General features: G+C 40.5%; 1 protein-coding gene across 2 annotated transcripts in view; it reads left to right on the forward strand.

Moving 5' to 3' along the window:
* CTNNA1 (catenin alpha 1) overlaps positions 1-27,450 on the forward strand; it is a 186,105-nt gene that overhangs the window by 144,421 nt on the left and 14,234 nt on the right. For both annotated transcript variants that reach the window (XM_077911874.1, XM_077911873.1), the window contains exons 10-11: positions 12,953-13,045; positions 25,927-26,083. In XM_077911874.1, the coding sequence (XP_077768000.1) occupies positions 12,953-13,045; positions 25,927-26,083 (250 nt within the window). The remainder of the gene's footprint in view (positions 1-12,952; positions 13,046-25,926; positions 26,084-27,450) is intronic.

Consider the following 27,450-nt stretch of genomic DNA (forward strand, 5'->3'; position numbering starts at 1 on the left):
GCGATCCTGGAGACCCGGGATCGAATCCCACGTCGGGCTCCCGGTGCATGGAGCCTGCTTCTCCCTCTGCCTGTGTCTCTGCCTCTCTCTCTCTCTCTGTGACTATCATGAATAAAAAAAAAAAAAAAAAAAGAGATAACATTTTGGAGTAGATATATACTTACTTTCTATTTAGGTTGACTTTTGAAAAAAATATACAAAACTGATACGCTTGTTTTATTTGAAGCAAATGATACCTATTTTATTTGAGAGAGAGAGAGCACACTGGGGGGGAGGGGTAGAGGGAGAAGCAGACTCCCCACTCAGCTGGGAGCCCAATATTGGACTTAATACCAGGACCTTGGGATCATGACCTGAGCTGAAGGCAGTCACTTAACCTACTGAGCCACCCAGGTGCCCCAAGGCAAACGATACCATAATGTGTTATGATATAATGTGTTTTCCTCCTGCTTGCCATATCATAGCCATTTTATTGAATTATGAAGTAGTCATTTATAACATTTCTGTTGATTGCTTACTGGTCCATTTATTTAACTAGTCCTCTGCCATTAGGCATGTAAATTTTTTAGTTTCAGTCTTTCATTATTGCATTAATGTTTTGATAAACATAATTGTGTTTTGGTTTTGGGTTTTTTGTTTTTAAAGATTTTAAAAATTTATTCATGAGAGACAGAGAGAGAGAGAGAGAGAGGCAGAGACACAGGCAAAGGGAGAAGCAGGCTCCATGCAGGGAGCCCGATGTGGGACTCAATCCTGGGACTCCAGGATCACACCCTGGGCCGAAGGCAGGCGCTAAACCACTGCACCACCCAGGCATCCCATGTTTTTTGCCATGGTTCAACCCAGTTGCTCAAGTCAGGTCATCCTTGATTTGTCTTTTTCCCCTCACATTCCAAATTTAATTTATAAGTCTTCATATTCTATTCTTTATTCCATGATCGCCTCCCTAATCCACGCCATCCTATCTGTTCTGCAATAGCTTCCCAGCTGATTCTTGTTCCTCTCTAGTCTCTTTTTTGCAGAGCAGCCAACATGACCCCTTTAAATCAGATCACATCATTCCTTTGCTTCAGGACCCATTCAGCTGTGGCTTTTTAGACACACTTGAGATAATATCCTAAAAACCCTCCTTTCTTTCTTCCTTTCCTTTCCTTTCCCTTTCCCTTTCTTTCTTTCGATGTATTTATTTACACACAGAGTGCATGTGTGGGAGAGCAGTTGGGGGCAGGGGAAGGAACAGGGGCAGAAGGAGAGAGAATCTTAAGCAAGCTGCATACTCAGCTCAGAGCCTGATATGGGGCTGTCTCATGACCTCGAGACCATGACCTAAGCCAAAACCAAGAGTCAGTCCCTTAATTGACTGAGCCACCCAAGCCCCCCCTAAAACCACATTGTGAACTGTAGTACATAAGGTACCCTGCCTGCCTTTCCAACTGCCTCTAGTCTTTCTCTTCTTCTTTTTGTCCAAACCCCCCACCCCCACCCCTGCCTTTAAAAAGATTTTTTTCCACATGAACACTTGGGTGCTGCTATTGTATGATAGCTACCCCTTGGGGTTAGATGCACTCTTCTCACATTTGATCCCTAAACTGCATGATCTGATTTATTGGGTGTTAGAAAATGTGTTCTTCATCACTGAAGTGAAGCCAAACATCATATCACCACCTTATGTCCTCTGCACTGCCTGGGCTCTCTGCCTAGAATGTTCTATCCATTTATCTTCTCACCCTCAGGTTTCTGCTCAAATGTCACCTCTGCAGAGAGGCTTCTGGATCCCTCATCCTCTCCGTTCCACCTTCCACCATTTTTTTTTAAACCTATCACCTGTTTTATAGCTTCCCTAGCATTTTTCACTATTTGAAATTATTGGGTCTGTTTGGCTTTCTTATTTTTCTGTTCCCTACTTCATTCTCCAAAGGAATGTAAATTCTTTGAGAACATGGGCCTAGAACAGTGCCTGGAACATAGTAGGTGCTCTCACTAACTACTAGTTGAATGAATGTACTAGAACTTAGGTGCTTAACCTTCAGATCACCGGACCACCGTCCCCCAGGATTCTCAGTCACTGGTCTCAGGACCGTACTTTGAGAAATGCAGAGCTGTATGTTATGACCGAACATCACTGTTATTGAGCCCGATTTTCTTCTCTAGTGTTTGTAATATTTATACAAAAGAGCATCATAATACATCATTCCGTATAATGTATGCATGAAGGGATGAATTGTAAAATTTGGGGGGATGTGAAGATGAAGGAGAAAATTTTGAAACTTTTTAAAGATGAGTTGATATTGAGCAATATTTTTGTCTGCTAGCACAAAGCTTTCTAAAACGTATAGCAGGGACGCCTGGGTGGCTCAGCGGTTTGGCACCTGCCTTCGGCCCAGGGTGTGATCCTGGAGACCAGGGATCGAGTCCCATGTTGGGCTCCCTGCATGGAGCCTGCTTCTCTCTCTGCCTCTCTCTGTATCTCTCATGAGTAAATAAATAAAATCTTTAAAAAAAAAAAAAAAAAGTAAAGCAAATTTCTTATAGTAAAAGGAGGAAAAAAAATTGTGAAAGATTCTTACGACAGATATTTATAGTGTTCCTGATATGTCCCAGTCACTGTTCTAGACCCTGGGGAGATAGTAATGAATAAAACAAAAATCCCCACCCCCATGAAGGGTTATGCTCTACTAGAGAGAGAAAGACAAAATAATTTATATAGTGTGTTTATTTTGTATAATGTGTTATAAACGGCACTGAGATGATACGTGAAAAAAGTTATCCATTTTATCAGCATTTTAAATGGAAGCTGAGCTAAAACTGCTATTTAAGTAGCATTTTAATACATGACCAAAATAAAATTGGAGCAGATGTGTTGGCACTTGCTAACTTGGTTTTTGGAAGTCTTATTTATTGCTTTAATAGAAATACTTTTTTTTCCAGAGCAAGTAAAATAATATAAAAAGGTTATGCTTTAATTTGGGGTGTCACGTAAAGTTACTTCAAATATATAAATAGTTTCTGAGTAGTATTAGGGATAACACCCACTTAAAAATAGAAACCTTTTATGGTGCCTTCTTTGTATATTACAGTGTAGAAATACAAGATTAATATCACAAATAAAGACCATATACTGACTCTTAAGGTTTTACAAGCAGGAGAAAATTTCTCCAGCTCCTCTGTGTGCACCCATTTAGTGTCCAAAAGGCTGTGTGGAGCCGGCTGCCAATTGGATCTTTACTAAATTACACTGTGTTTTATTTGAAAAAGCAAATAATGGAGTGTTTGCTGTGAAGTAGTTCTTAACTTACTTTCTCAGGTTCTGGCTAGGACTTCTGCCTGTCTCATACCACATTTGTCAGTGGATTCTATTACCACATGGTATGGAAGTCCCTTTTCTTATGTGAGGAATGTACAGAGGCTGTGTGTCCCCAAGGTCAGTGAGTAAGGGAGTGAGAGCTGAGGGTCATAACTGGTGAGCTGGGTGATGCTTCTTTTCACCATTTTTTTTTTCCTGCTCTGCAGTTTAGCACTGAGGGCTTTTCTTTCATCTTATGAAAGGGCAAGGCTGTGCTTCAGGATAACGATAACAGCTTTTATACTTGACTCTTCCTCCCATATCAAGTTAATGATTTCTTTGTGTCGCTCTTCAATTTAAAGTGTATTGAGGTAAAAAATTTATTTTGTTGGAAATATTAACCTTTTTGTCAATAATGCAACACCCGTGTGTCCATTTTAATTGCTTCATTCTTTGCCTACCTCCTTTGGCTGTGAGCAGCTTAATAGCTAAAGAGCAATCAGTTTTCCCTTTTAATTTTGCTTTTTTCTAAGTCCTTTTTCAATTTCATGAATTGAGAGTGAAATAGGGAAAATGCCATTCACGAGATCTTGCCTATAAAAACTATGTATCATTTAGTATCCCTTTCTCCACAGCCCCAGAGCTTGCATTAAAATAGGTCTCTTGGGCAGCCTGGGTGGCTCAGTGGTTTAGTGGTTTAGCGCCGCCTTCAGCCTAGGGCGTGATCCTGGAGACCCAGGATGAAGTCCCATGTCAGACTCCCTGCATGGAGCCTGCTTCTCCCTCTCCCTCTGCCTGTGTCTTTGCCTCTTTCTCTCTGTGTGTCTGGTGATTAAATAAAATCTTAAAAAAATAAAATAGGCCTCTTATTTTAATGAACTTGCTACAATTAGATTGTATCTCATTCCTTGTTTTGTGTATTAAGAACCAAAAAGTAAATGTAACTGGTATGCTTTTGAATTTTGAGTTGGATTATCATTACTTGTTGCATTGCCCCATGCTCCATCTGCACCCCAAAGTACTTCCCATTATGCAAGACTTAATGGCTTTAATGAGTCTTTTTACTGCAAATCAAATGATCTGCATTATTACTTATATTCTGTGGTTTGCTGATAATGCACAGTAGAGTAGCCCTGAAGAAGGCTCTTTAAGGAGTATTTGAATTGAACACTGACCTTATATGGTCCACCTGTGACATCTTCAGTATTTTATCAGCGCTTCTGTATAATACTGTAGACTGAAATTCTTGTAAATAGCAAATGAAACGAAGCTTCATTTTCTTAGGACTGTAGTATGTTAAAAGAAGTTGGTGTTCTTGGGGGGTGGGGAGGAATGCTGACTTTGGATTCCAAAAGAATTTGCTAAGCCTGTTGAGCTGGTCTGCTCACATTTTCAAAGGTCTATAAATTCAGATGCATGAGGCTATGCAAAACAAGTGTCTTGCGTGTACTATTTTAACACGTCATACCCAAAACAAGTGTTGTTGGCTGAGCTTAACCACCTAGTCAAATTTTAGGATGGTCTTGTGAAGGTAGTAGAGGAACCTTGTTTTCAGGGAACATCCAGATTCTTTTCTCTTGGAGCATCAGTAGGAATGACCAAGGAAGCATTCATTGCCCATTCTTCACCCTGCTCTAGAAGTGTTGGCATATCACTAGAGCTGATGAACTGATGTTTAGGCAGACACCCTATCTAGCTGTACTGAGAAATTACTCAGGCAGTTAGAAATAGGAACTTTTAAAGTGTACGTACGATAACAAAATAAATAGAAATTATTATTGTATCATCTGGGTGGTGATTTACAATTAAAGCCTTTAGAGGGGATCCCTGGGTTGCTCAGTGGTTTGGCATCTGCCTTCGGCCCAGGGCATGATCCTGGAGTCCCAGGATCGATTCCCACGTCGGGCTCCCTCCATGGAGCCTCCTTCTCCCTTTGCCTGTGTCTCTGCCTCCCTCTGCTCTCTGTCTCTCATGAATGAATAAATAAAATCTTAAAAAAAAAAAAAAAAAAAGCCTTTAGAAAAGTACCAAATAGCCAAACTGTTTAAAATAGTTCATGATATTTTAATAAAGTCACAGTTTCGGGATCCCTGGGTGGTGCAGCGGTTTGGCGCCTGCCTTTGGCCCAGGGCGTGATCCTGGAGATCCGGGATCGAATCCCACGTCAGGCTCCCGGTGCATGGAGCCTGCTTCTCCCTCTGCCTGTGTCTCTGCCGCTCTCTCTCTCACTGTGTGCCTATCATGAATAAATAAAAAAAATTAAAAAAAAAATAAAGTCACAGTTTCTAATCCTGTTACTAGAAATGCTTGTATTTATATCCTGCCTCTTCCTAAAATTAGATTTGATAAGGCTCATTTCAAATAAAGATATACATCATAAAATAATGTAGATGTAGAAAATCAGAACCTATGAAAAGAATAATAGTGTTGAACCATAATTACAATGACTGCATTTGGATTTGGCGAGGAACTTCCTGGTAGCAAGGGGGGGGGGGATGAAACAATGAATTGTTTAGTTCTTGTCTTTTTTTTTTTTTTCTTTTTCCCTTTTAGGACTATTTATTTATTTGACAGATTGAGAGAGCACAAGCATGGGGAGTGGCAGAGACTGAGGGAGAAGCAGCGACCCTGGTGACACAGGGCTCAAGGCTCCATCCCAGGACCCTGGGATCATAAACTGAGCCAAAGGCAGACACTTAACCGGCTGAGCCACTCAGTTGCCCCACTCCTTGTCTTTAGAATGGAGGGAAGATGCCCATTTTTTCATGGGAAATAAATCTACCCTACCCTAAACAATGTGAAAAGAATGCTTACATGGGGGATCCCTGGGTGGTGCAGCGGTTTAGCGCCTGCCTTTGGCCCAGGGCGCGATCCTGGAGACCCGGGATCGAGTCCCATGTCGGGCTCCCGGTGCATGGAGCCTGCTTCTCCCTCTGCCTCTGTCTCTGCCTGTCTCTCTCACTGTGTGCCTATCATAAATAAATAAATTAATTTAAAAAAAAAAAGAATGCTTACATGGGTCTTTTATATATTTATATATAAAGATTTAATGATTAAATAGATAGGGCCTCAACATTTTATTATCTAAAACACTGACAGATTCCACATGACTCTTTTTTTATTCTCGTAATCTCTTAAAAGGCAAGGTCATATCATTCAGTTGCCACTGAGTTAAGATGCAAAGAGCTGTGATCTGGTGAGGTGCCTAGCATGTGGTCTTCAGCCTCCCAGCGACAATATTGGGGAGGACAGAGGGCTGTGAGTCCGGTGCTTCCTTTTGATCATCCCAGTATAGCTTTCTCCTTTCTTTTTAAAAATGGTGTACAACCTTTGTTTATGTTTTATTTTATTTTTAAAGATTTTATTTATTTATTCATATGAGAGAGAGAGAGAGAGAGAGAGGCAGAGACACACAGAGTGAGAAGCAGGCTCCATGCAAGGAGCCCATCGAGGGACTTTATCCCAGGACTCCAGGATTACCCTTGGGCCAAAGGCAGGTGCCAAACCGCTGAGCCACCCAGGGATCCCCTTTGTTATGTCTTAAATGTATTTTATAAAGAGCATATGTTTACTTTTTTATTACTCAGTTTAGCTGGATTTTTTTTTCCAGTTAGAGAGTTTTGTACATACACATTCATTACCTTTATGATATGTGGATTGATTTGTACCATTGCATTTTGTTCTTTGTCCTTAACCCTCAGTTTCCATCCCTCCTCTGTTTCTAAGTATCTTTCCTCTTTTGGATTGATTGAGCCCTCTCACCTCGTATTTTTTTCCCCTTCTTCTTTGTAAGTGGTAAACTGTTTTATTTGTAGTGGCTGGGGGTGTTACAGCATGCATGTTTAAACTCAGAGGTTTAGGTTAATCAGTATCTTCTCCTCTTTTTTTTTTTTTTTTTAATTTATTTTTTTATTGGTGTTCAATTTACTAACATACAGAATAACACTCTTCTCCTCTTTCTGAAATAATGTCAGAATTTTAGAATGCTTTAACTTCCATCATTCTCCAATTCAAGTATTACTGTTGTCCAGTACTTTGGTTCTTTTAAGCTTTAGCCCCATTGATGTTTCTGTATTCATTTTTTTAACTTTGCTGAAATTGTACTTGATAGATTATTTTCATTGCTTCTCCTTTCTTCTCGCATGTTGTTAAGCCTTCGATCTGGAATTACTTCCCTTCTTCCTGAAGCATTTTTGTTAGAGACTCTTAGCTAGGGGAAAGATCTGTCTGGTGTAAATGCTATCAACTTGTTTTGGGTTTTTGTTGTCTTAATATTTTTATTGTGCCCTACGTGTTGGAAAAATAATTTCATTGAATGTACAGTCCTAAGATGATCTCTGCATGATGAGCACTCCCCCTACCCCCATCCCCCTCCTGCCATGATTTGAAGATATTATTTCCCCATCTCTGGCTTCCATTGTTGCTATTGAGAAGTCAGCATTCAATCTTACTGAGCTTGCTTTGTGAATAATTTGTATTAACTTTGACTGTTTTAAAGATCTTGTCTTTGTTGTTGTAAAGCTTCACTATAGTATGTCCAGGTATGGATTTTATTCACCTTGCTTAAAATTTGTCTACTGAAATCTGAAACTATATTTCATCCACTCTGACAAATTTTTAACCGATACCTCTTTCACTGTTGCTGCTCCCCCATTCTCTGTCTTTCCTTATGAATCCCTCATAGTTGAATAGTAGACCACAGTCTAACTGCACATCTCTTAATTCCATGCTTCGTTTCCATAAATAATTTGTTCAGTTTGACTTTACAGATTAATAATTCTCTAACAGTATTTAGTCGATATTATTTTCAACTTCTAGAAGTTACTAATTTTCTCTAGAAGTTCTACTTTGATCCTTCTCCCAATATGTCTAGGCATTTTTGAATACGTTTTCCTTTGCGTACTTTTTCTTTTAACACGAGGAACATATTTTTTAATACTCCAGTTTTGATCATTTGAATATCTGCAGTCATGGATCTGATTACACAATTGTTTAGCTTACTCCTGCCCAAGATAGCTTATTTCTTGTGTACATCTTGCATTTTTTATAGTAAATTAACATTCCTGGCATTTTGCATAGGAGAATTCTTTGAGACCAGGGTTTAGACTGTCTTCCATCAGAGAAAATTTCCATTTATGTTTGCTCCTGCCAGTTGTTTAGGGATACCGCTAACACATAACCAGATCAGAGACATTTACCTCATGAGGGCCATGGTGTTGACGCATTAAAAACCCAAATTCTGATCATAGAATGGCTCATACTGTATTTCTCTTATTCGCCACCCCGGTATAAACAGTTTCCAGTGTTTGCTTTTTCCTCTTTGAATTTCTGCCTTCTCATAGCCAGCTTTGGATAATTTTCCTTAATTAATTAATTAACTGGTTAGCCCTGCATTTAAAAAACAAAACAAAATACAAGTTTTGTTTTTAAGATTTTATTTATTTATTAATGAGAGAGACACAAAGAGAGGCAGAGACACAGGCAGAGGGAGAAGCAGGCTCCCTGCAAGGAGCCAGATGTAGGACTTGATCCTGGCACTCTAGGATTAGGCCCTGAGCGAAGGCAGGCACTCAATCGCTAAGCCACCCAGGTGTCTCCAGACCAAGATTTTTTGAGGTATAAATTATAGGCTATGAACTTCACCTTCACTCCTTTTTTTAAGTATACAATTCAGTGATTTTTACTAAATTTACAGAAGAATGCAGCCGGTACCACAATTCAGTTTTGAATTTTTCTGTCTTCCATGCTTGCTTCATTTTTTAGTGCCCCATCCTCTGTTCCGTCATCATGTCGCTTGTGGATTTGGGAGTAATTAGTAGAACTGGTTCTGAAATTTAGATGATGTGCAGTTGGGACTTCTCACTTAATGCATGGCAGGTTTGGAAAGTTGGGTTATTGTTATTCTGCACTTTTTTTTGAGAGATCATACTCAGCCATTTTAAAGAGGATAACGTAGGTGGTAGCTTGACCCAAAGCCATAATGGTGAGTAACTTAGGTTTTGAGCTTCAATCTCTTCAGCCTTATGGTTGTGGTATCACTACTTAGACTTCAAAGCTCCCTTTTCCAAAGTACTTCTCACTTGTTTCTCTCCCACAAAATGGGTATAGGCTATTATTAGGTCATTAATAGTTCCTTAATTTATTACCCCAAACAAAAAGAAATCTTCAGTTTCTTCAGATGCTCCAGAATAAAGGGCAGTGGAGCACCTCAGCCAAATATGAATGAGAAGTAGTTACTCAAGGCAGTGGGAAACAACTAGTATTTAAACAAACTTCAGTTTCATTTAAAGTCATTAATACATGTATAATAGAGAATTGTCAAAATAGGGTGTTTTTCTACTATAGAACTTCATAAATTTTATTTCATAGAAGAAAATCTAGTATAAAGGTAGAGTTTTCCTAAATGTCTGAAAAGTTGTCTTTTCTGTAATGTCTAGATGTTATATTTATTGGCTGACACAGCCTGGCTGTGACTTTTTTTTTTCCCTCCACAGTGTAAGTTGTTACTGCAGTACTCCTGAAACCAGCAAAAATTGAGGGCTTTTTGTTTTGTTTTGTTTTGTCTTGTTTTAAATCACGGAGTTGCTGGTTTTCTGAAATGTTCTGCTCTTCTACAGGGCCCAAATTTACACAGTATAGGCGTAAGTAGTGCAAGAGGCCTTCATGATTTCAAAGCTAGTGGTCAGACAATCTTAAATCTTAGCCCACTTCTTGCATTAACAGGAATCAAAGACGTTTAAATTGTGAATACACAAGTTACTGTGATAGCAGAAAGACATTTATTCTCACAGCCAATACAGAGGTACTTAGAGTGCTGTGCCAGGTTCTCTACAAGTTAGCTGCTAAGTATTTTTATTTTAAACTTCAGAATCTTACTCAGTTTCAGTATTAATTACTCTCCCAAATTTCTAGAGCTCCAGAAGGATACATTAAGGGAAACCTGTCTCCTCACCCTCAGCTCTCACTGTAGTCCAGCCTGGAGGTAGTAGATGAGGTTAACCTCTTGAGTCTCTCTGAGAGCTGCAGAGCTACGGTTGAGATGTTGCACTTGCAAATTTGTCATTGTTAGAAGTGAGTAGCCCTGTCCCTGAAGGGTGAATAGAAGCTCATTCATCTGGAGAAGACTGTCAGTGACAGGCTCCCGCTTCCTCCTCCCCAGCCAGGCAGGGTGGCCTCCTGAAACAGGCAATGTACTCCTGGAGAACATTACTGCCTCAGCAGTGCATCAGAAACCATTTTAAGTAATGTTTTAAAATAAAGAACAAGTCTTCCATAACCATTATTTTAGGGTTTGCATTAGAAAACAGGAAAGATGGTTCACAGAAGTTAGCCATTTCAGTCCTAGCCACACACCATGCTCAAGTGTCTCATCTGCAGTTATGGTAGTTTACATAATCTTTGCTACTTAATTTAAGTATTTTTCTAGGTTTTACAGATTCATAAAATTGGGAGAGTATAAACTGAGGTAAAGTTGTGGTAGTAATGACTAGAGAATGGAAGATAGAAACACAGTGACAGACCTTCCTGAATTTAACACTTGGCTGGCCTCCCAAGTTGCAGGAGTGGTGTGGGGATGCTGGGTGTTTGTATGCTCACTTCGCCGGGAATTGTCATTAGTCCTAAACTGCTAATTCAGTGATGAACCTTCCAATTTTACATTTGTTTTTCAAAATGTCTTTTTAAGGAATTGAAGCAATAGGAGTTACAGATTCATGAACATGTCTAATTTAAGCTTTACCCTTCACTGTAGCATCATAAAATGTACATTTGAGGAATAATGTTTTTTAAAAGTTTCATATTCAATGAAATACAGTTTTGGTCATGTTTTGCAGTAATTTTTTTTAAGAGAGGGAAACAGTGCGGGGGGGGGGTGGCAATGGAAGAGGGAGAGAGAATCTTAGCAGACTCCCTGCTGAGCACAGAGCCCAGTCAGAGCCCAACACTGGGCTCCATCCCACGACCTTGAGATCATGACCTGAGCTGAAACCCAGAGTGGGCAGCTTACCTAACTGAGCCACCCAGGCACTTCTGCAGTAACCTGTAAACAAATAGAAATCTACAGCCAACTTTATCTGTTACCATTGTGAAGACTAGTGCCTTGTTGCCCAGGTCCAGTTGCTATTAGAAAGTGGAACTGTAATCTTTAGAGGGAGTATAAATGTTAGTTCTTTATAGGATTTTGAAGGCCCCTAAACATTAAAGATCTGATTTAATTTTTCATTTCCTTACATGTTATGTTTAAATTGCACATTATTTCTTTTGTTTCTTCTTATGGTTAGTCATTGCTGGATCCTGATAGTGAACAGGCTTACAGAAAGCTGATAATCCCTAAACATACTACTGCAAATAACAGCCATAATAGTATGTAATTTTTCTTGTGCCTTTATATGCTTACGTCAGGTAAAGGAGTGAAAATCAAAGGTTATTGCCCTTGCCCTTGTTTACTCTGGCATTTAAGCTCCCAGAAAGTGCCTCTGCCATTCAGCTGCCTGCACCTCTGTCATTCATAACTCTATTTGCAACTGGGGGAAAGATGTGTCTTAGCGCTGTGTGTATTCATTTGGTCCTTGGGATTGCTAATGGAATTGGCAAGCCTGTTCATTTAGAAACATGGGTAAGTGATCACAACCCTCACAGTTGCTACAGAGTGGCTTTCTCAGCAGCAGCAGGGCCTCCACAGAGCAAGTATGATACAACTTGGGAAGATTGTTCCTGGCTACCTGAGCAGAGTCAGGAAGATGCTTGGGTGGGAAGGAAAGGATTAGTTCAGATGAGGCAGTACCATTCAGAAAAGAGTTGAGCAGTCAGTGCTTTGAAAAATGCAGTCAAAGGACAGTTTTGCTCTTAACTATAGGACATCATCCCTATTTTGTTTTACATTTCTGATGAAGATGGTCTTGGGTATATCTTGATGTTGTCTTAACACTATTTTCCTTTTTTTTTTTTTTTTTTTAAGATTTTATTTATTCATGAGAGAGAGAGAGAGAGAGAGAGAGAGAGAGAGGCAGAGACACAGAGACACAGGCAGAGGGAGAAGCAGGCTCCCCACAGGGTGGAACTTCATCCCAGGACTCCAGGATCATGCCCCGGGCCGAAGGTGGCGCCAAACCGCCAAGCCACCCCGGCTGCCCTTAACACTATTTTCTTAGGTGAAAAATAGCTTTGTGTTCAAGTAAAACTCCTCTTGGCTTAGTAAGCATCCATTCACCCGTCACATGAGAATAGCAACTCAGAATTTCTATTTCTTCAACAACAGCTGCGTAGTATATTTTTATTTGAGAATACCAACTATTCTTTCTTGATGCCCTTGGTTCCTTAGCTTTTCTCATGTTGTTGTCTGTACCATGAGAACCTCTTACTGAAGCTGCTGTTGGAGCAGGTTAGAGCACATGTAAAGCCTGAGTTATATGCCCTGAAATCTCTAAGGTTCTGCCACCAGTTACAGTGTGACCTTTGTTACAAGTCTATATAATCTCTTTAGCACAGAGATTTTAAAAAATTAATTTATCTTCCAAAGTAGGTAACCAATCTGTGAGAAGTTAAACACCATTGGTGCTCTTGGCATGTGTTCTGTAGAAGATCAGGGGTGGGAGTAGGTATACCTGTGTTTTCTTTAGGGATCAAAAGGAAAATCTTCAAAGATCTTTTTATGGTGTTCCTTTCTTCTAGGTTGCCAACTTGGCCTGTTCCATCTCAAACAATGAAGAAGGTGTAAAGCTTGTTCGAATGTCAGCAAGCCAACTAGAAGCCCTCTGTCCTCAGGTAAGGTATGACCATGAATGTTTATGATACCACCAAATTGGATTTCGGTTACAGTGGAGATGAGGTTTGTTTTTTTTAGTTTTGTTTTTAGGATTTTACATGGAAGTCTTGTGGGGTACAGAACACCAATCCAGAGTTCACATAGCTTGGAGAAATTTGTGTTTAACTTCAAATGACATTTCCCTGAGGCATCACATGTTACTGTCCCCTTGCCCTTCATTTAAAATACATAGTGTGCTTCACTGCTGGTAAATGGAGGGGGATAGTGACCACAGTATTTGGTCTGTATCCTCCTTGAGAGAGGGCCATCTACAACATCTGGCAGTCCTGAAATTTGGGTAGTTCTCCTATGAGCATGAAGGAGTAACAGCCACCCTCCTATACTCCTTCTTTTTTACAATTTTTTTAAAAAGATTTTATTTATTTATTCATGAGATAGCAGAGAGAGAGCAAGCGAGGCAGAGACACAGGCAGAGGGAGAAGCAGGCTCCATGCAGGGAGCCTGACCTGGGATTCGATCCCAGGTGTCCAGGATCACACCCTGAGCTGAAGGCGGTGCTAAACCACTGAGCCACCTGGGCTGCCCTCCTATACTCCTTCTTAATGCCTCGGATTTGGATCTCTGTGTTGGAGAGAACAGGATTCAAGACCCACAACCATTACTCTGTAATGTCCTAAAGTAGCATTCTGATACAGATAGTAATAATGTAATCCAGCCTGCTCCTGAATTATAAAAGCTCAAGAACTTTTCTCCATTTATAATGGCATATTGGAAGACTAGTGATTAGGCTAGGTTAAACACCTGGGACTCTTAAGACTCTGAAGCTGGGGATCCCTGGGTGATTCAGTGGTTTGGCGCCTGCCTTCAGCCCGGGGCATGATCCTGGAGTCCTGGGATCGAGTCCTGTGTGTCGGGCTCCCTGCATGGGGCCTGCTTCTCCCTCTGCCTGTGTCTCTGCCTCTCTCTGTGTCTCTCATGAATAAATAAATAAAATCTTAAAAAAAAAAAAAAATTCAAGCTTCTAGAAGAACAGTTGCTTTTTGTTAAATGCCCAGTGTGTTGCCCGCCTCCTGTGAGAGGAATGGGCTGTGTCTGTGGGGCCTGAAGCTCCTTGACAGTCCCAGGTGTTCTTAAACAATATAAGTGCCGTTTTCCATGGAAAGAGGTTCCCTCTCCGATTTCTCACTTCGAGACTGCTCATTAGCATTCCAAGGATTTACATTTACTCTCTAAATGTCCTGCCAGATGGCAGTGGCCACAGATAAAGAGAAACAAAGCAGAGGGGCTGGAATAACAAAAGAGAGGTCCCAGGAATGCAGTTTCTATGTTAGTCTGCAACCAGCTTTAAAATATTTTGAGGGCAGCCCCGGTGGCTCAGTGGTTTGGCGCCACCTTCAGTCCAGGGCGTGATCCTGGAGACCCGGGATCGAGTCCCACATCGGGCTCCCTGCATTGGGCCTGCTTCTCCCTCTGCCTGTGTGTGTGTGTCTCTCTCTGTGTCTCTATGAATAAATAAATAAAATCTTAAAAAAAATATATTTTGAGATCTCATTCATGTAAATAATTCCTGACAATCAAGCTAGGCCACCACAATGAGTAGCACCTGGTTATTAATCTGGGCTCCTAACTGGTGCACAGGTTTAGGGCATTTGTTCCTATCTCACCCATGTGGATCTAGCGTGTCAGTGAGAGTTGGTTTGTCTAAACACTAGTATGATGGGCTGATTGTGAATCCATATTATACTATGGGCATCTTTCCTGTTTTAATCCAGTCATGAAATCTGGTAGGAATTGGTAGCTGCTGTAAAGATAAAAACCACAATGGATTGAGTCACCTGTAGAAAGTTCATGGATGACCGAGTATATGAAGTAAATTTAGAGTAGATTCCTAACATTTGGCTTCCTTTTCTCAAGTTTGCCATTTTACCCTATCAGCACTTTGTTTTTAATGTCCTTGGTTCTCCATTTGGTTTTGAAATGCTTGAAAAGTGACAATACTTTCACATACCAGCTGAAACAGATGGTAACATACGCTGATCACACCTACCAAGATTATTTATATAAATGATCTTAAAGCTTAGGAGAAAAATTGTGTGGAGAGTCTTGTAGTTCATAATGAAATGTTGGTGTGCATAAATCATGTGTGGCGGGGGGCCATGTTGCGCTGGTTTGAGTTTGCCCTCAGAGAGCAGTGTTTCTGCCTCTCTTGGGTGGTTTCATTTCTCCTGCTAGGACACACCCTCTAGGAGAGTAGGCCTAAACTATGCCCAGATCACACTTGGTATTGAGTGTATGTTCTGGATACAAAGACGTTTCTCTAAGTGTGTTGCTTACCCCCCAGACCCTGGCGTAGGTTCATTCCTGCCCATGCGCACAAGCAGGGCTGGGCAGGCTCACGATTGCAAATAGAGCAGATATTTGCAGGCATGGCAGGGACAAACTGTGCCATTTCTACGTGGGGCAGCTGCAACTCTTCTCCAGCCCATTGTTGTTAGGTCCTTTTCATTATTTTTAAAGAGAAGTCAGCAATTGAGATTTTTCTGTCCAGTCTCCATTTTAAATGATTGGTAACTAATGAAAAGTTATGAAATTCTTTGAGGATGGCAAAGAATTACGCTCTTCTGGGACTGCATCTGGCTTTATCTGGCCCATGTGTTGCACCCTCAGAGGACCTCTTCTTCAAAGGAGCTGGTGGCCATCCCTCTGAGAAAGAGGGTTTTCAGTGAAGCCTTCTCCTCAGTCTTGATCCTGATGTGGGAAGCAATCTCCAGCACCAGGGCCCTTGTCCTGAGGTCTTCCTGTCCACAGTCAGTGGCTTGTTTGATAAACAGAATCGAAGCAAGTTAATCCACTAGGCTAAATAGTGTGCCAGGAGTTTAAGGTCGGGTTTAATTAATATGCTATAGTGTGTAGACTGTATAGTGTGTAGACTGTTCCTAGGGAGTATCTTTCTTTATTGTGAGATTGCTGTCGGTATCTGGCCCCAGGATGGAGCACGTGTGACGTGTTTCCAGGCTATTTTTGTGCCTCTCATACAGGCTGTTGCATTTAGGAAGCCCACTCCCCTGTGCAGGGGGTGCCCGCTGTGCATAACTACGCTGGGGGCTGCTTTTCTCTGGCTCCACCTATAGTTCAGAGTTGGCTTCTAGACCTTATTATTCCTTTCTGAAAGGGAGAGATGATAGATGGAACTTCTAAAGGAACTTTTCCCCCATTTTGGGGTTCACCCCATAGCACATTAACTTTTGGAAATGGGAACTATTCTAAAGTACTAACTTTTTAGTGGTTAAGTGATGTGATGTTAGCTTCAAATATTTGAGATTAAAGTTGAGGAGGAAGGAACCTGAAAGTGGCTTTATTTTCTTGGGGGATAAAAAAGCACCCACATTTTTTGGTGACATGGCTATTATAAAAAGGAAGTAGGTCAGCTGTCTCTGCCTGCATTGCCTTCTACTCTCTGGCTGAGCTCTCTCTGCACCAGGAGGGGTCCCGCTTCCATCTGAGCAGAAACCCCTAGTCTCACATGCTTTTATAAGGAGAAATTCCAACTGTTTTGAGGAAAGATCTGAATCTGTACCCCACGTATTCCTGACATATCTTATTTGTGAATGTGCCTAAGTCTTAGTCCATGGTAGCTGCCTCAGACATTTCACTTTTTTAGTTCATTTGGTGCTGGCCAGGGGGGATAAAAGGAAAAAGAAAAAGAAGGTGATTTCTGACAATTGAGTCTTTAAAATTGTAGGAGGGCATTTTGGAAATGATCTCACTTAATATTTTATTTTCCTTAGTTCATTTGTGAGAATGAGCATTGTACATTTAGGTTAATACAGATCTGGCACTTTAATAATTCGCAGAGCCTGGCTTAATGCATGGCCTTTCTTAGAAATCTACACAAGGTCGAATTAAGTATTTCAAGCCACTGCTTATCTGCATTTCTTTTTCTTTTTTCCATTTTAGTACTTCTCGCTAACTAGAGGAATAACTTATGAAATTGCCTGTTCTTTCTTGTGCCTCCTTAGATTTATCTTCCATATTGCTGCTTTTCCCTTTGTGCTTCTGGGAACACTGATCATTTTCAGTAGCTGACAGGCCTAACAAGCATCAAATAAAGCACAAACCCACACAGGCCTGGCCTGTTGGTGGTGAGAATATATAACTCTTAAAGGGGTATCCAAGGCCTATAGGCCAGGGTACCCTTGTGACCTCAGCTCTCACCCATCTGTTATTTCACAATCAGAAAACCATCTACCTCTGAACCAGCTCACTTTTCCATTTTTGATATTGTCTAACGTTTTCTTTCAAAGCAGTATCACAGAAGAGCTCGAAGGAGATGCTTCTGACTAGAAGTGTCTGTACCTTGCCTGCCCCACCCCTCTTCCACCCACTCTGACAGGCATGTGCAAGGAACAGGCCAGCAGAGATACCAAGTCTCCTTGCAGGGCTTAGCACTTTGATACTACTGGTCTTTTGTTTTCTTTTCTCTGTAAAGTCTCATCTTCCATATCCTAACGTTTAGAAAGTTTCCTTCTCTTCTGTTTTCTTGAAAAGGCTGTATAATGAGTATTCTTCCTTTAAATGTTTGGGATCATTTACCAATGAAGTCACTGGGCCTGAGTTTTTCTTTGTGGGTGGGTTTTTTTGTTCTTGTTTTTTTGAGAGCGAGAGCGAGAAAGCACAAACATGGGGAGGGGACAGAGGGAGAAGCAGACCCTCCTGGAGCAGGGATCCTGATGTGGAGCTCAGTCCCAGGACCCACGGGATCAGGACCTGAGCTGAAGGCAGATGTTTGACCAACTGAGCCATTCAGGTGCCCTGTGGGAAGGTTTTTAACAATCCAATTTCTGTAGTAGATACAAGGATATTCACACTGGCTGTTGAGTGAGGTTTAGTGATTTATATTGCATTGATTACTACTCTGTTGTTCCTTCCACTTGCTTTGTGTTTAATGTGCTCTTATTTCTCTGGTCTCTAAGCATTGAGACCATTGGTTTGATAGCTTCTTTTCTAATGTTATGCTTAAACATTTAATGCTATAAATTTCTTTTAAAGCACTGCTTTAGCCTCATCCCACAAAGTCTGATGTGTTAGAATGTCAGAAAAGATGTCACTGAGAACATGATTTAGAAGCAAAGACCTGGAGGAGATGACTGAGCAGGCTGTGGAGGGTACCTGAGGGGAGAGCACTCAGGTAGATCAAACAGCAAAGGCAGAGGCTTTGAGGAAAGGGATCAGATATCTAACAAGAGTCTGGGTGGTTTGGGGTCTTTTAAGGCCATGGTAAGGCTTTGGCTCTTTACTCTGAATGGGAAGCCATTATAGGATTTTGATTAGAGGATTGACATGATCTAACTTAGGTTTGAACACTCTCCCTGTGACTTTTGTCAGGAGGGTTAGAAACAGAGATACCTCTCAGCAGGCTGTGCTAAGCAGAATAATCTCTCCCTTCCCCCCCAACAAAGATGTTCATTTCCTAATTCCTGAAATCTATGAATATGTTGCCTTTTATGGCAAAAGGAACTTTGCAAAGGTTAAAAAAACCCACTAAGGATCTATAAGTGATTAGATTATCCCGGTGGCTTCCCCAAAATAATCATAATTGTCCTCATAGGAGGGAGCCAAGGGTATCAGCAATCCGAGAAGATACTGAGATCATGGAAGCAGGAATTGGAGCGATGTGGCCACAAGCAGAGGAATGTGGGCATCCTTTAGGAGTTGGACTGGATTCTCCCCTAAAGTGCCTAGAAAGAATAGGTCTGCCACTTGGATTTTAGCTCTGTAAGATCCACTTTAGACTTCTGGCATCTAGAACTTTAAGATACATATTTGTGTTGTTTTAAACTCAACTACTTTGATAATATGTTACAGTAGCAATAGGAAACCAAAACAGAGGCTATTATGCTAATCAAGGAAAAGAGTCCAGTGGACATGGTGGGTACAGGTTAGAGTCTGGATATATTTTGATGATAGAATTTACTGAAGGATTAGATGTGAGGTGGAGGGGAAAGAGAAGAGTCAGGGAGAAATCCAAGGTTTTCAGTATTAGTAGCTGGAAAGATGGAACTGTCATTTATTTTGATAGGAAAAAGTAGTTTGGGTGAAGAGTTGAGCTCGGTTTTGTTTTGTTTTTAACGATGTTATTTATTCATTGGAGAGAGAGAGCGTGTAGAGCGATAGACAGCAGGAGCTGAAGGGAGCAGCAGAGCGAAGGGGAGAAGCAGGCTCCCCTCTGACTGGGGAACCTGATGGTGGGGCTCGATCTCAGGACCCTGCGATCATGACATGCGCTGAAGGCAGATGCTTAACCGACTGAGCCACCTAGGCACCACCAGGAGCTCAGTTTTGAGCATGTAAATTAGTATGCAGGCCGCTAAGTGAAATTCAGGGAGCAGATCTGGACAAATATATTAATTGAGATTCATTAACATACACGTAATGCTTAAAGCTGTGAGCCTGAAAGTACTTATTAATGGAATGAGTAGTATACGTAGAGTAAAAAGGTCTAAGAACCTCTGAAACTGGGATTCTCTTGCATTTAGAATTTGGGGAGGTGAGCAGTATCTAGCAATGGAGATTGAGGAAGAGTTAGTAAGACCAGAACACCAGAAACTGATTCTACTTGGAAGCCAAGTGAAAAACAGTGTTTCCAGGAAGGATGTTGATTCACATCAATAGTTGTAGAATGTGAACTGAGAATTGATCCTTGGATTCAGCAACATGTAGATGTCATAAATTACCTTGGACAAAAGAAGTCTATGTGGAGTTGAGGAGACACAAGCTTGAATGGAGTGGGTTCAAGAGAGAAGAGAGGGATTGAAGTTAGCATGTTGGCAGCTTTTTTAGGTTTATAGAAACATGAGATAGTATAACATAAGATGGATATAGAATTGAGAGAGTTCCTTTGTTTTTATTTTTAGTTGAGAGCTAAAATTAGCTTATAATCACATGGTTGGGTTTGTTTTTTGTGGTTTTTCGGGATTTATTTTTTTAGAGAGAAAATCCACATGCATGTGTGAGGGGAGTGGGAAGAGGGAGAGAGAGGATCTCAAGCATACGCCCTGTTGAGCGAGTAGCATCTGTATGATCAATAGAATTTAGAAGAGAATATTGATACAGATATTAATATCTGTATTAATAATACAGAATAGAGGGAGAATTGCTAGAGCAATGTCCTGGAGCACGGCAGATGAAATGAAATCTAGTGGACAGGCAGAAAGGTTGATCTGAGATGGGAGTGTAGATTGAACACCTCATTTTTAAAAAGGTAAGATAGTACATGGTTCAGATGCAGGTAGGTGGGTCGATGTGGTCATAGGAACCTATAGACATTATCTTTTGATTGCATTCACGTCATTTAAATAGGAAGCAGCTGAGTTATAAGTTAAAAGTGAGGATGCTGGGGGGAAGTGTTACAGGTTTGAGGAGAAGATGTGACACAAATACTCATTTAGAGTCCAGACTTGAGGACATTGACTGATTAAAGAAACGTCCTCAAACATTATTCATCTTGAGTGATCAAGAATTTTGAAGATAAAAGGCAGCCCAGGTGGCTCAGAGGTTTAGCGCCGCCTTCAGCCCAGGGTGTGATCCTGGAGACCCGAGATCAAGTCCCACGTCGGGCTCCCTGCGTGGAGCCTGCTTCTCCCTCTGCCTGTGTCTCTGCCTCTCTCTGTCTCTCATGAATAAATAAATAAAATCTAAAAAAAAAATTTTTTTTTTGAAGAAAGACCACTCAGCACGATTGAGTGCAGGAAATTGTGGGATATCAGAGTGGAGTTGATTGGTACATAGCATGAATATGAGTTGGGAGCTAAAATGATTGGTCCAGGTAGGAGGTACAGGCGTAGTTAGCACCCACGTGGTATGCAGAATCGTGAAACTAGATGAGATTGCCCGCCGTGAGGGGAGGAGTACCAAAAGAGAGAAGGCAGCAGAGGTTGTAAACTTGAGGAACCTCATCGTTAGTAGAGAAAGACAAGGCAGCACAGGAGACAAGCAAAAAATAGCCAGAATAGTGGAAATAAAACAGAAAAAGCATTTGACAGAGTCTACCATCACAGCCTGATGAAAAACACCGTGTAAACCAGAATAGAAGGGAATTTGCTCAGCCTGATAACTTCCCACGTAATGGTGCAACATAATATTTAATGGGAACAGACTCCTTTTCCCCTACAGTCCGAAACGAGATGAGAATGTCCTGTTTGACGTTGTTCTAGAGATTTTAGCCAACAGCAGCATTTTTAAAGTTGCCAGCCATTCAGGATTGGATACCTGGGTGCCTCAGAGGTTGAGTGTCTGCCTTCATTCAGCTCAGGGCGTGACCCTGCAGGGAGCCTGCTTCTCCTTCTGCCTGTGCCTCTGCCTCCCTCTCTGTGTCTCTTATGAATAAGTAAATAAAATCCTGAAGAAAAAAAAGGTTGCCATTCAACATGGTGTAATGCCTAGTTTTGGGCCTTTTGCAAATTTATTGAGGAAAAATATTAACACATTAATTTTTATTTCTTTGATTTGTGACAGTATATATTTTCCCCTAGTTGTTTACTAGTCATTTTTCGTTGATCTTAGGTAGGCTGTCCATCTCTTCTCCCCATTTTTCTACTAGTATCTTGGTGTTCTCGTTAATAGATTTACCTAACACTATATACTTCATCTGTTATATATACTTAAATACAGAAGTAATGTAGTCAAATTTATGAATTGTCTTCTCCCACTGTTACTTGGAAATAGGGCAAGATAGGGGAGAGTTTTCTAAGAAATAAGAAATAGGGCAGCCCGGTTGCTCAGTGGTTTAGCACCGCCTTCAGCCCAGGGCCTGGTCCTGGAGACCTGGGATCAAGTCCCACGTTGGGCTCCCTGCATGGAGCCTGCTTCTCTCTCTGCCTGTGTCTCTGCCCCCCACCCCCCTCTCATAAATAAAACCTTTAAAAAAAAAGGAAGTAAAATATTTCTATTTATTTGTTTTTAAAAATATTTCTATTTAAATATTAAATGAAAGCATAAACAAATGCTTTAGCTTTGTTATCTCATCTATCTGAAAACAATCTTAGCATTTAAATGTAAGCATGAAGTGAGGCTTTAATTTTATTTTTCTCCAGAGAGCACATCAAACATAAAAATAATGTACTTTTATTCCCCACTGGTCTGTGACGTCACTTTTATCGTACACTGAATTATGTTCTCTGATAGGGTCTGTTTTTAGATGATTCTGTTCTAATTACTTTAGCTTTGTATTACATTTTAATTATCTCACTTCATTTCTCTTGCTCTCCCCAAGATTTTTTTTTGCTATTCCCAGCTATTTATTGCTCCAGATTAATTTGTGGATAGGTCATGCTTCCTACCCCTAAACAAGAAATATGTTGCTATTTGAGTTTTTGTAATGTACCTTAGAAAAGTTTAGTCACTTAGCGTTATTTCAATCATGTGGGTTTCTTCACAGATTTAACCCCCTATATTTCCTATGAATTGCTTTCAAAAAGATATGATATTCTTATTTTATTTTCTAACTTTTTTCTGGCATATAGAACAATTTGTTCATTTTTAAAGTATATTTATATTGTCTAACTACCTTTTTTTTTAAAAAAATGATTTTATTTATTTATTCATGAGAGACACAGGCAGAGGGAGAAGCAGGGTCCATGCAGGAGGTCTGATGTGGGACTCGATCCTGGATCCTGGGATCAGCCCTGACCAAAGGCAGATGCTCCACCCCTGAGCCATCCAGGCGTCCCTATGGTCTTAATGATTACTTAATGATTACTCTTAATAATTGTAAAATTCTTTTTAGGTGACTTTGCAGTTTCCTAGATGAACTAAGGTCATCTCTATCGAGAAGTAATTTTGTTGTCTTTTTTCGAAGAGCTTTTTCTTGTACTTCTCTTTCCCATTTTATTTTATTAGCTATTTTATTATATTATTATTTAACTAATGGTGATGGTAGGTTAACATTAATAACATCTTTATTTTTAAGGTAAGCGGTTCTAGATTTCACCACTAAGTATTAGGTTTTATGATTATTTAAAGTAGTATGTTAAGTATCTTTCTATTTCTGATTTACTATGAGTCATCAGAAATGAGTATTTAATTTATCACATGTCCTTTGTAAACAGTTTTGTAATGAAAATGAGAAAGTTAACCTCAGACAAAGTACTTTTTCTCCATTATACTGTTTGAGATAAGATATTACAGAACAAAGAGACCAATTTTCTCTTTGTAATAGAGGATTAATCGTATTTAAAACATATAATTAATTCCTTGCCCCTGTTTATTTGGCTCTCTTAGGAAACATTTTCTTCAACCAGATATTCTTACAAGGTCTAACTCTGCTCTGATTCATTGATGCATTTAGTGAATCAATTAAAAAATGAAGAGCATAGTCCTCCCTGGTGAAACCTGGTGGAAAGTGAATGAATGGCAAGAAGGAAAAGAGACAGAACAAGCCTTGAAATGACACAGATGGGGGAAGACCACGGCATAGCTGTGAAAAGCTGATGGCATATCTCTTCTCATAAATACCTAATAGTTTAAACCCATATACCTTTGAAAGTGGTGGGCCATTAATAACTAGTAAGTGGATGGCCCAGTCCCCCACGTCTCCAAATCTGTATTTGCTAGTTTTGGTGGTCCAGCACTTCCACTTGTTTGTCGGGGGAAAGAGGGGCAGCTGCACTGGTCTGGAAAGTGTGATTGATTCTTCAGTTTGTTAACAAGTCTTTAAGGGCTAAATTGATAATTATTCTTGAGTACTGCTCCACTACATTGGGAATTAAACACATGACCTAAAGGCATGTGGTTCCTATGGCACCTCAGAAAATGAATCCTAGATCCTCCCCTTGGTTTCCATGCTCAGTGCCTCTGTGGTAGCTGTCTTTCTGCTTTATCCGGATCCCCACTCCATCACCACTAGTTTCATCTTGTCTTTGCTTACTTTCCAAGTTGCATTATTACAAATATATTTATTTCTAATAACTCTCATAAGGACCTTGTACCTAGAAGCGTTACTGATTATTCCCTCAGTTTCATTTAGTTGTTTACTCATTGAATGAAAACGGCAAAGGATCTGAGTAGGTACTTCTTTGAAGAATATATGCTAATGGTCAATAAGCACAGAAAAAGATGTGCAACATCCTGAGCCATCAGAGAAATGCAAATTAAAACCACAATGAGATCTCACTTCACACCCACTAGGATGGCTGTCATTAAAAAGGAAAGAGAAAGAGAGTGGGAGAAAAGAAAAGAAACAAGTGTTAGTGAAGATGTGGGGAAATTGGAACCTTGATACATGCTGGTGGGAATGTAAAATTGTGCAACTGCTTTGGAAAACAGTCTGGCAGTTTCTCTAAAGCTAAACACATGACGCAGCAGTTCCAGTCCTACTTATATATCCAAGAATAACGAAATATATATATGAATGTTCATTACAGCTTTATTCATGATGGCCAGAAGGTAGAAGTGGTTCAGATGTCCATCAACTGATGAATGGATGAATAAAATCTTATGTATCTGTTTAATGGCCTGTTATTCATCAATAAAAAGGAGTGAAATGCTGGCACATTCTCCAACATGGAAAAACCTTGAAAACATTAAGTAAAAGAAGCTAGTTACAAAACCCCACATATTAATATGATTCCCTTTATATGAACTGCCTGGAATAGGCAAATGCATAGAATGAATGAAAAGTAAAGTTAGTGGTTGCCAGTAGGTCGGTTTAAGGAATATTGAGGGAGATGGGAATGACTGATGGTGGATATAGGATTTGTTTTTGGAGTGATGAAAATGTTCTAAATGTTCCAAAAATTTCTGTGGTGATGGTTCACAACTGTGAATATTCCAAGAACTGTTGAATTGTGTGGCTTAAATGGGTGAAATTTTTGGCATATGAATTATATCTCCATAAAGCTGAGTACGTTTTGGTTGATTTTTGTTGTTTTGTTTTTACAGAGTACTTTTTATTTTATTGCTTATTTTTTAGAGAGAGCATGTATGAATGACGGGGGTGGGAGGCAGAGGGAAAGAGAGAATCTTAAGGAGGCTCCATGCTCTGTGGGATCGACGTGGAGCTCAATCTCACAATCCTGAGATCATGACCTGTGCTGAAATCAAGAGTTGGATGCTTAACTGACTGAGCCCCTCAGTCACCCCTAGAATTACTTTTTAAACTTAACAAATTTTACAGTTGCTGTGCAGAATCTGACATACCAGATGTTCATCACAAGGTAATTAGGAATGGTGGATAACTGAATCAAACCTAGAAATTGTGTAATAGGAAAACTGCAATGTACATCCATAGGATGTATTAAGAAACAATGTTTTTAACCTGTATTTAATGATATGGAGAAGTACTTAAAAGAAGAAACAAGATAGTGTGACATACATACTTAACATACATTTGTGTATAGAAAAAAGCCTGGGGCAGCCCGGGTGGCTTAGCAGTTTAGCGCCACCTTCAGCCCAGGGTGTGATCCTGAAGACCCGGGATAGAGTCCCATGTCAGGCTTCTCCCTCTGCCTGTGTCTCTGCCCGCGCCCGCCACCCCCCCCCCCCCCCGCCCACAAACAAACTTGAAAAAAGCCTGAATACCGTGTCAAAAATTTTAAAGAGTTGCCATCACAGAGTGGAGAGAACAGAGATAGTTTTATTAGTTTGTTTCACTACATATGTGCATTTCCAGTGTCTTTCCTTTACGCTCACACTTACAGCCTATTGTCTAACACTTATCTCTTCCATCTTTGTGAGTGTTGTGGTGGAACATGCGGTGTCACCGGTGCTGGTGATTGGTACACGTGTGAGACAAAGCCGCAGCCACTCTACTGCCCAAAGTGTTCCACATACTTTATTTTCCTGACTCTGAAAGTGTAAACATGAAACTTCAATATCTTTGCAGGTTATCAATGCTGCACTGGCTTTAGCAGCAAAACCACAGAGTAAACTGGCCCAAGAGAACATGGATCTTTTTAAAGAACAGTGGGAAAAACAAGTTCGTGTTCTCACAGATGCTGTCGATGACATTACTTCCATTGATGACTTCTTGGCTGTCTCAGGTAATGAGCTGGTTCTCCAGAGAAGCATGTGAGAATGTGCAAAATTACTTTTGTCACAATAATGGACAATCAAAACGCCCCCTAGTCTGAGCAGATAAATTATTCTAGCAATGATATTGTGATGCTTTTCATTTTAATTAAAAAACAACAACAAACTAGCACTCCTGTGAAGTGGGAATTGGGGCTAGTCTTGATCTTAGAAGCAGGAATTAGAAAGCTGGCTGGCATTTTTGCCCTGTTCGTGTAGAGTTAAGATTTTGCAACTCAGCTGTTACCTGTATGGCACCGTCACCACCCAGCCCTTTTGCTGATATTGTATTTAGAAAACACATTGACCTGGGTCCTGGGAGAGGCTGTATTTGTTAGGAGCTTGTGAAACTTAGGAGAAGGGATTCATAACACCATCACCTTTAGTTCTTTTTTTTACCCACCCTCCACCCCCCCACTTCTTGGAAAGCTGCTTCCTTTCTTTCTCAGAAATGATCATAGTTTAACTGCACCATGACAGACAGAAAACAGAGAGGAAATATTTAAGTGCCATTTAATTATGAACTTGCAAAAAATAAATCTGGGTAATTCACCTCACAAAAACAGTTGATTTCATTATATAAACATAAACTGGTAATGACATAGTAAATTGCATTCATATAGAAAATGTCTGTCAACTGCAATTCACTGTTTATCACACAGAGATAAATTTCAATCCATCCCCTTCAAGTTGAGCAAGTAGAAATGCATTCTTCATTTAACAGGGCCTCTGCTGCCCTTAGCTGCACTGCTCGTTTTCTGGAGGTGCCAGGCTTCCTGTGGCTGGTGGCTGTGGGCAGTCAGTGGCTGGGTACTTGGAGGACTCAAATTTGCCTGTCACCCCAGGTAACCACAGGCTGGAACATGGGAGATGTGAGTTTCAATGGGGCTTGAAAGAGAAGCAGGGCTTAAATACATGCATAGCACAGTCCTCCAGCAATTACCTGTATATAGGATGATAGTGTGCTCCGCATGCCAGTGTCCTCCTGTCTCTGCCTGTTCTCCCTGAGCTTGGTAGCTGTGGCTGTACATGAGAGTGGGGAGCAGGCAATCCATAAACTGCAGAGAGAGGGGATGAACCACGCTCCTGCAGGACTGCCAAATTGCAGGTGCTGGTACTTTAAAACAAAAAACCCATTTGCAAGCACATCTTTGCAGGTGCCAAAAATGCAGCAATGGCTTTTTTGGGAAATCTTGGCCTTCTGTTGTTTTTCCCAATGAAGTACTGAGTTACTCTTTTTCATAGGTTTAGAGAACAACATTCCACCTTCACAGCACACTTTTAAGCAAACAACAAAATCTGAAATCTAAATGTAAAGCCCCCTCTGGAGAGAAGAGAC

The sequence above is a fragment of the Canis aureus genome, chromosome 10 (assembly GCF_053574225.1).
Source record: "Canis aureus isolate CA01 chromosome 10, VMU_Caureus_v.1.0, whole genome shotgun sequence".
NCBI lineage: Eukaryota > Metazoa > Chordata > Mammalia > Carnivora > Canidae > Canis > Canis aureus.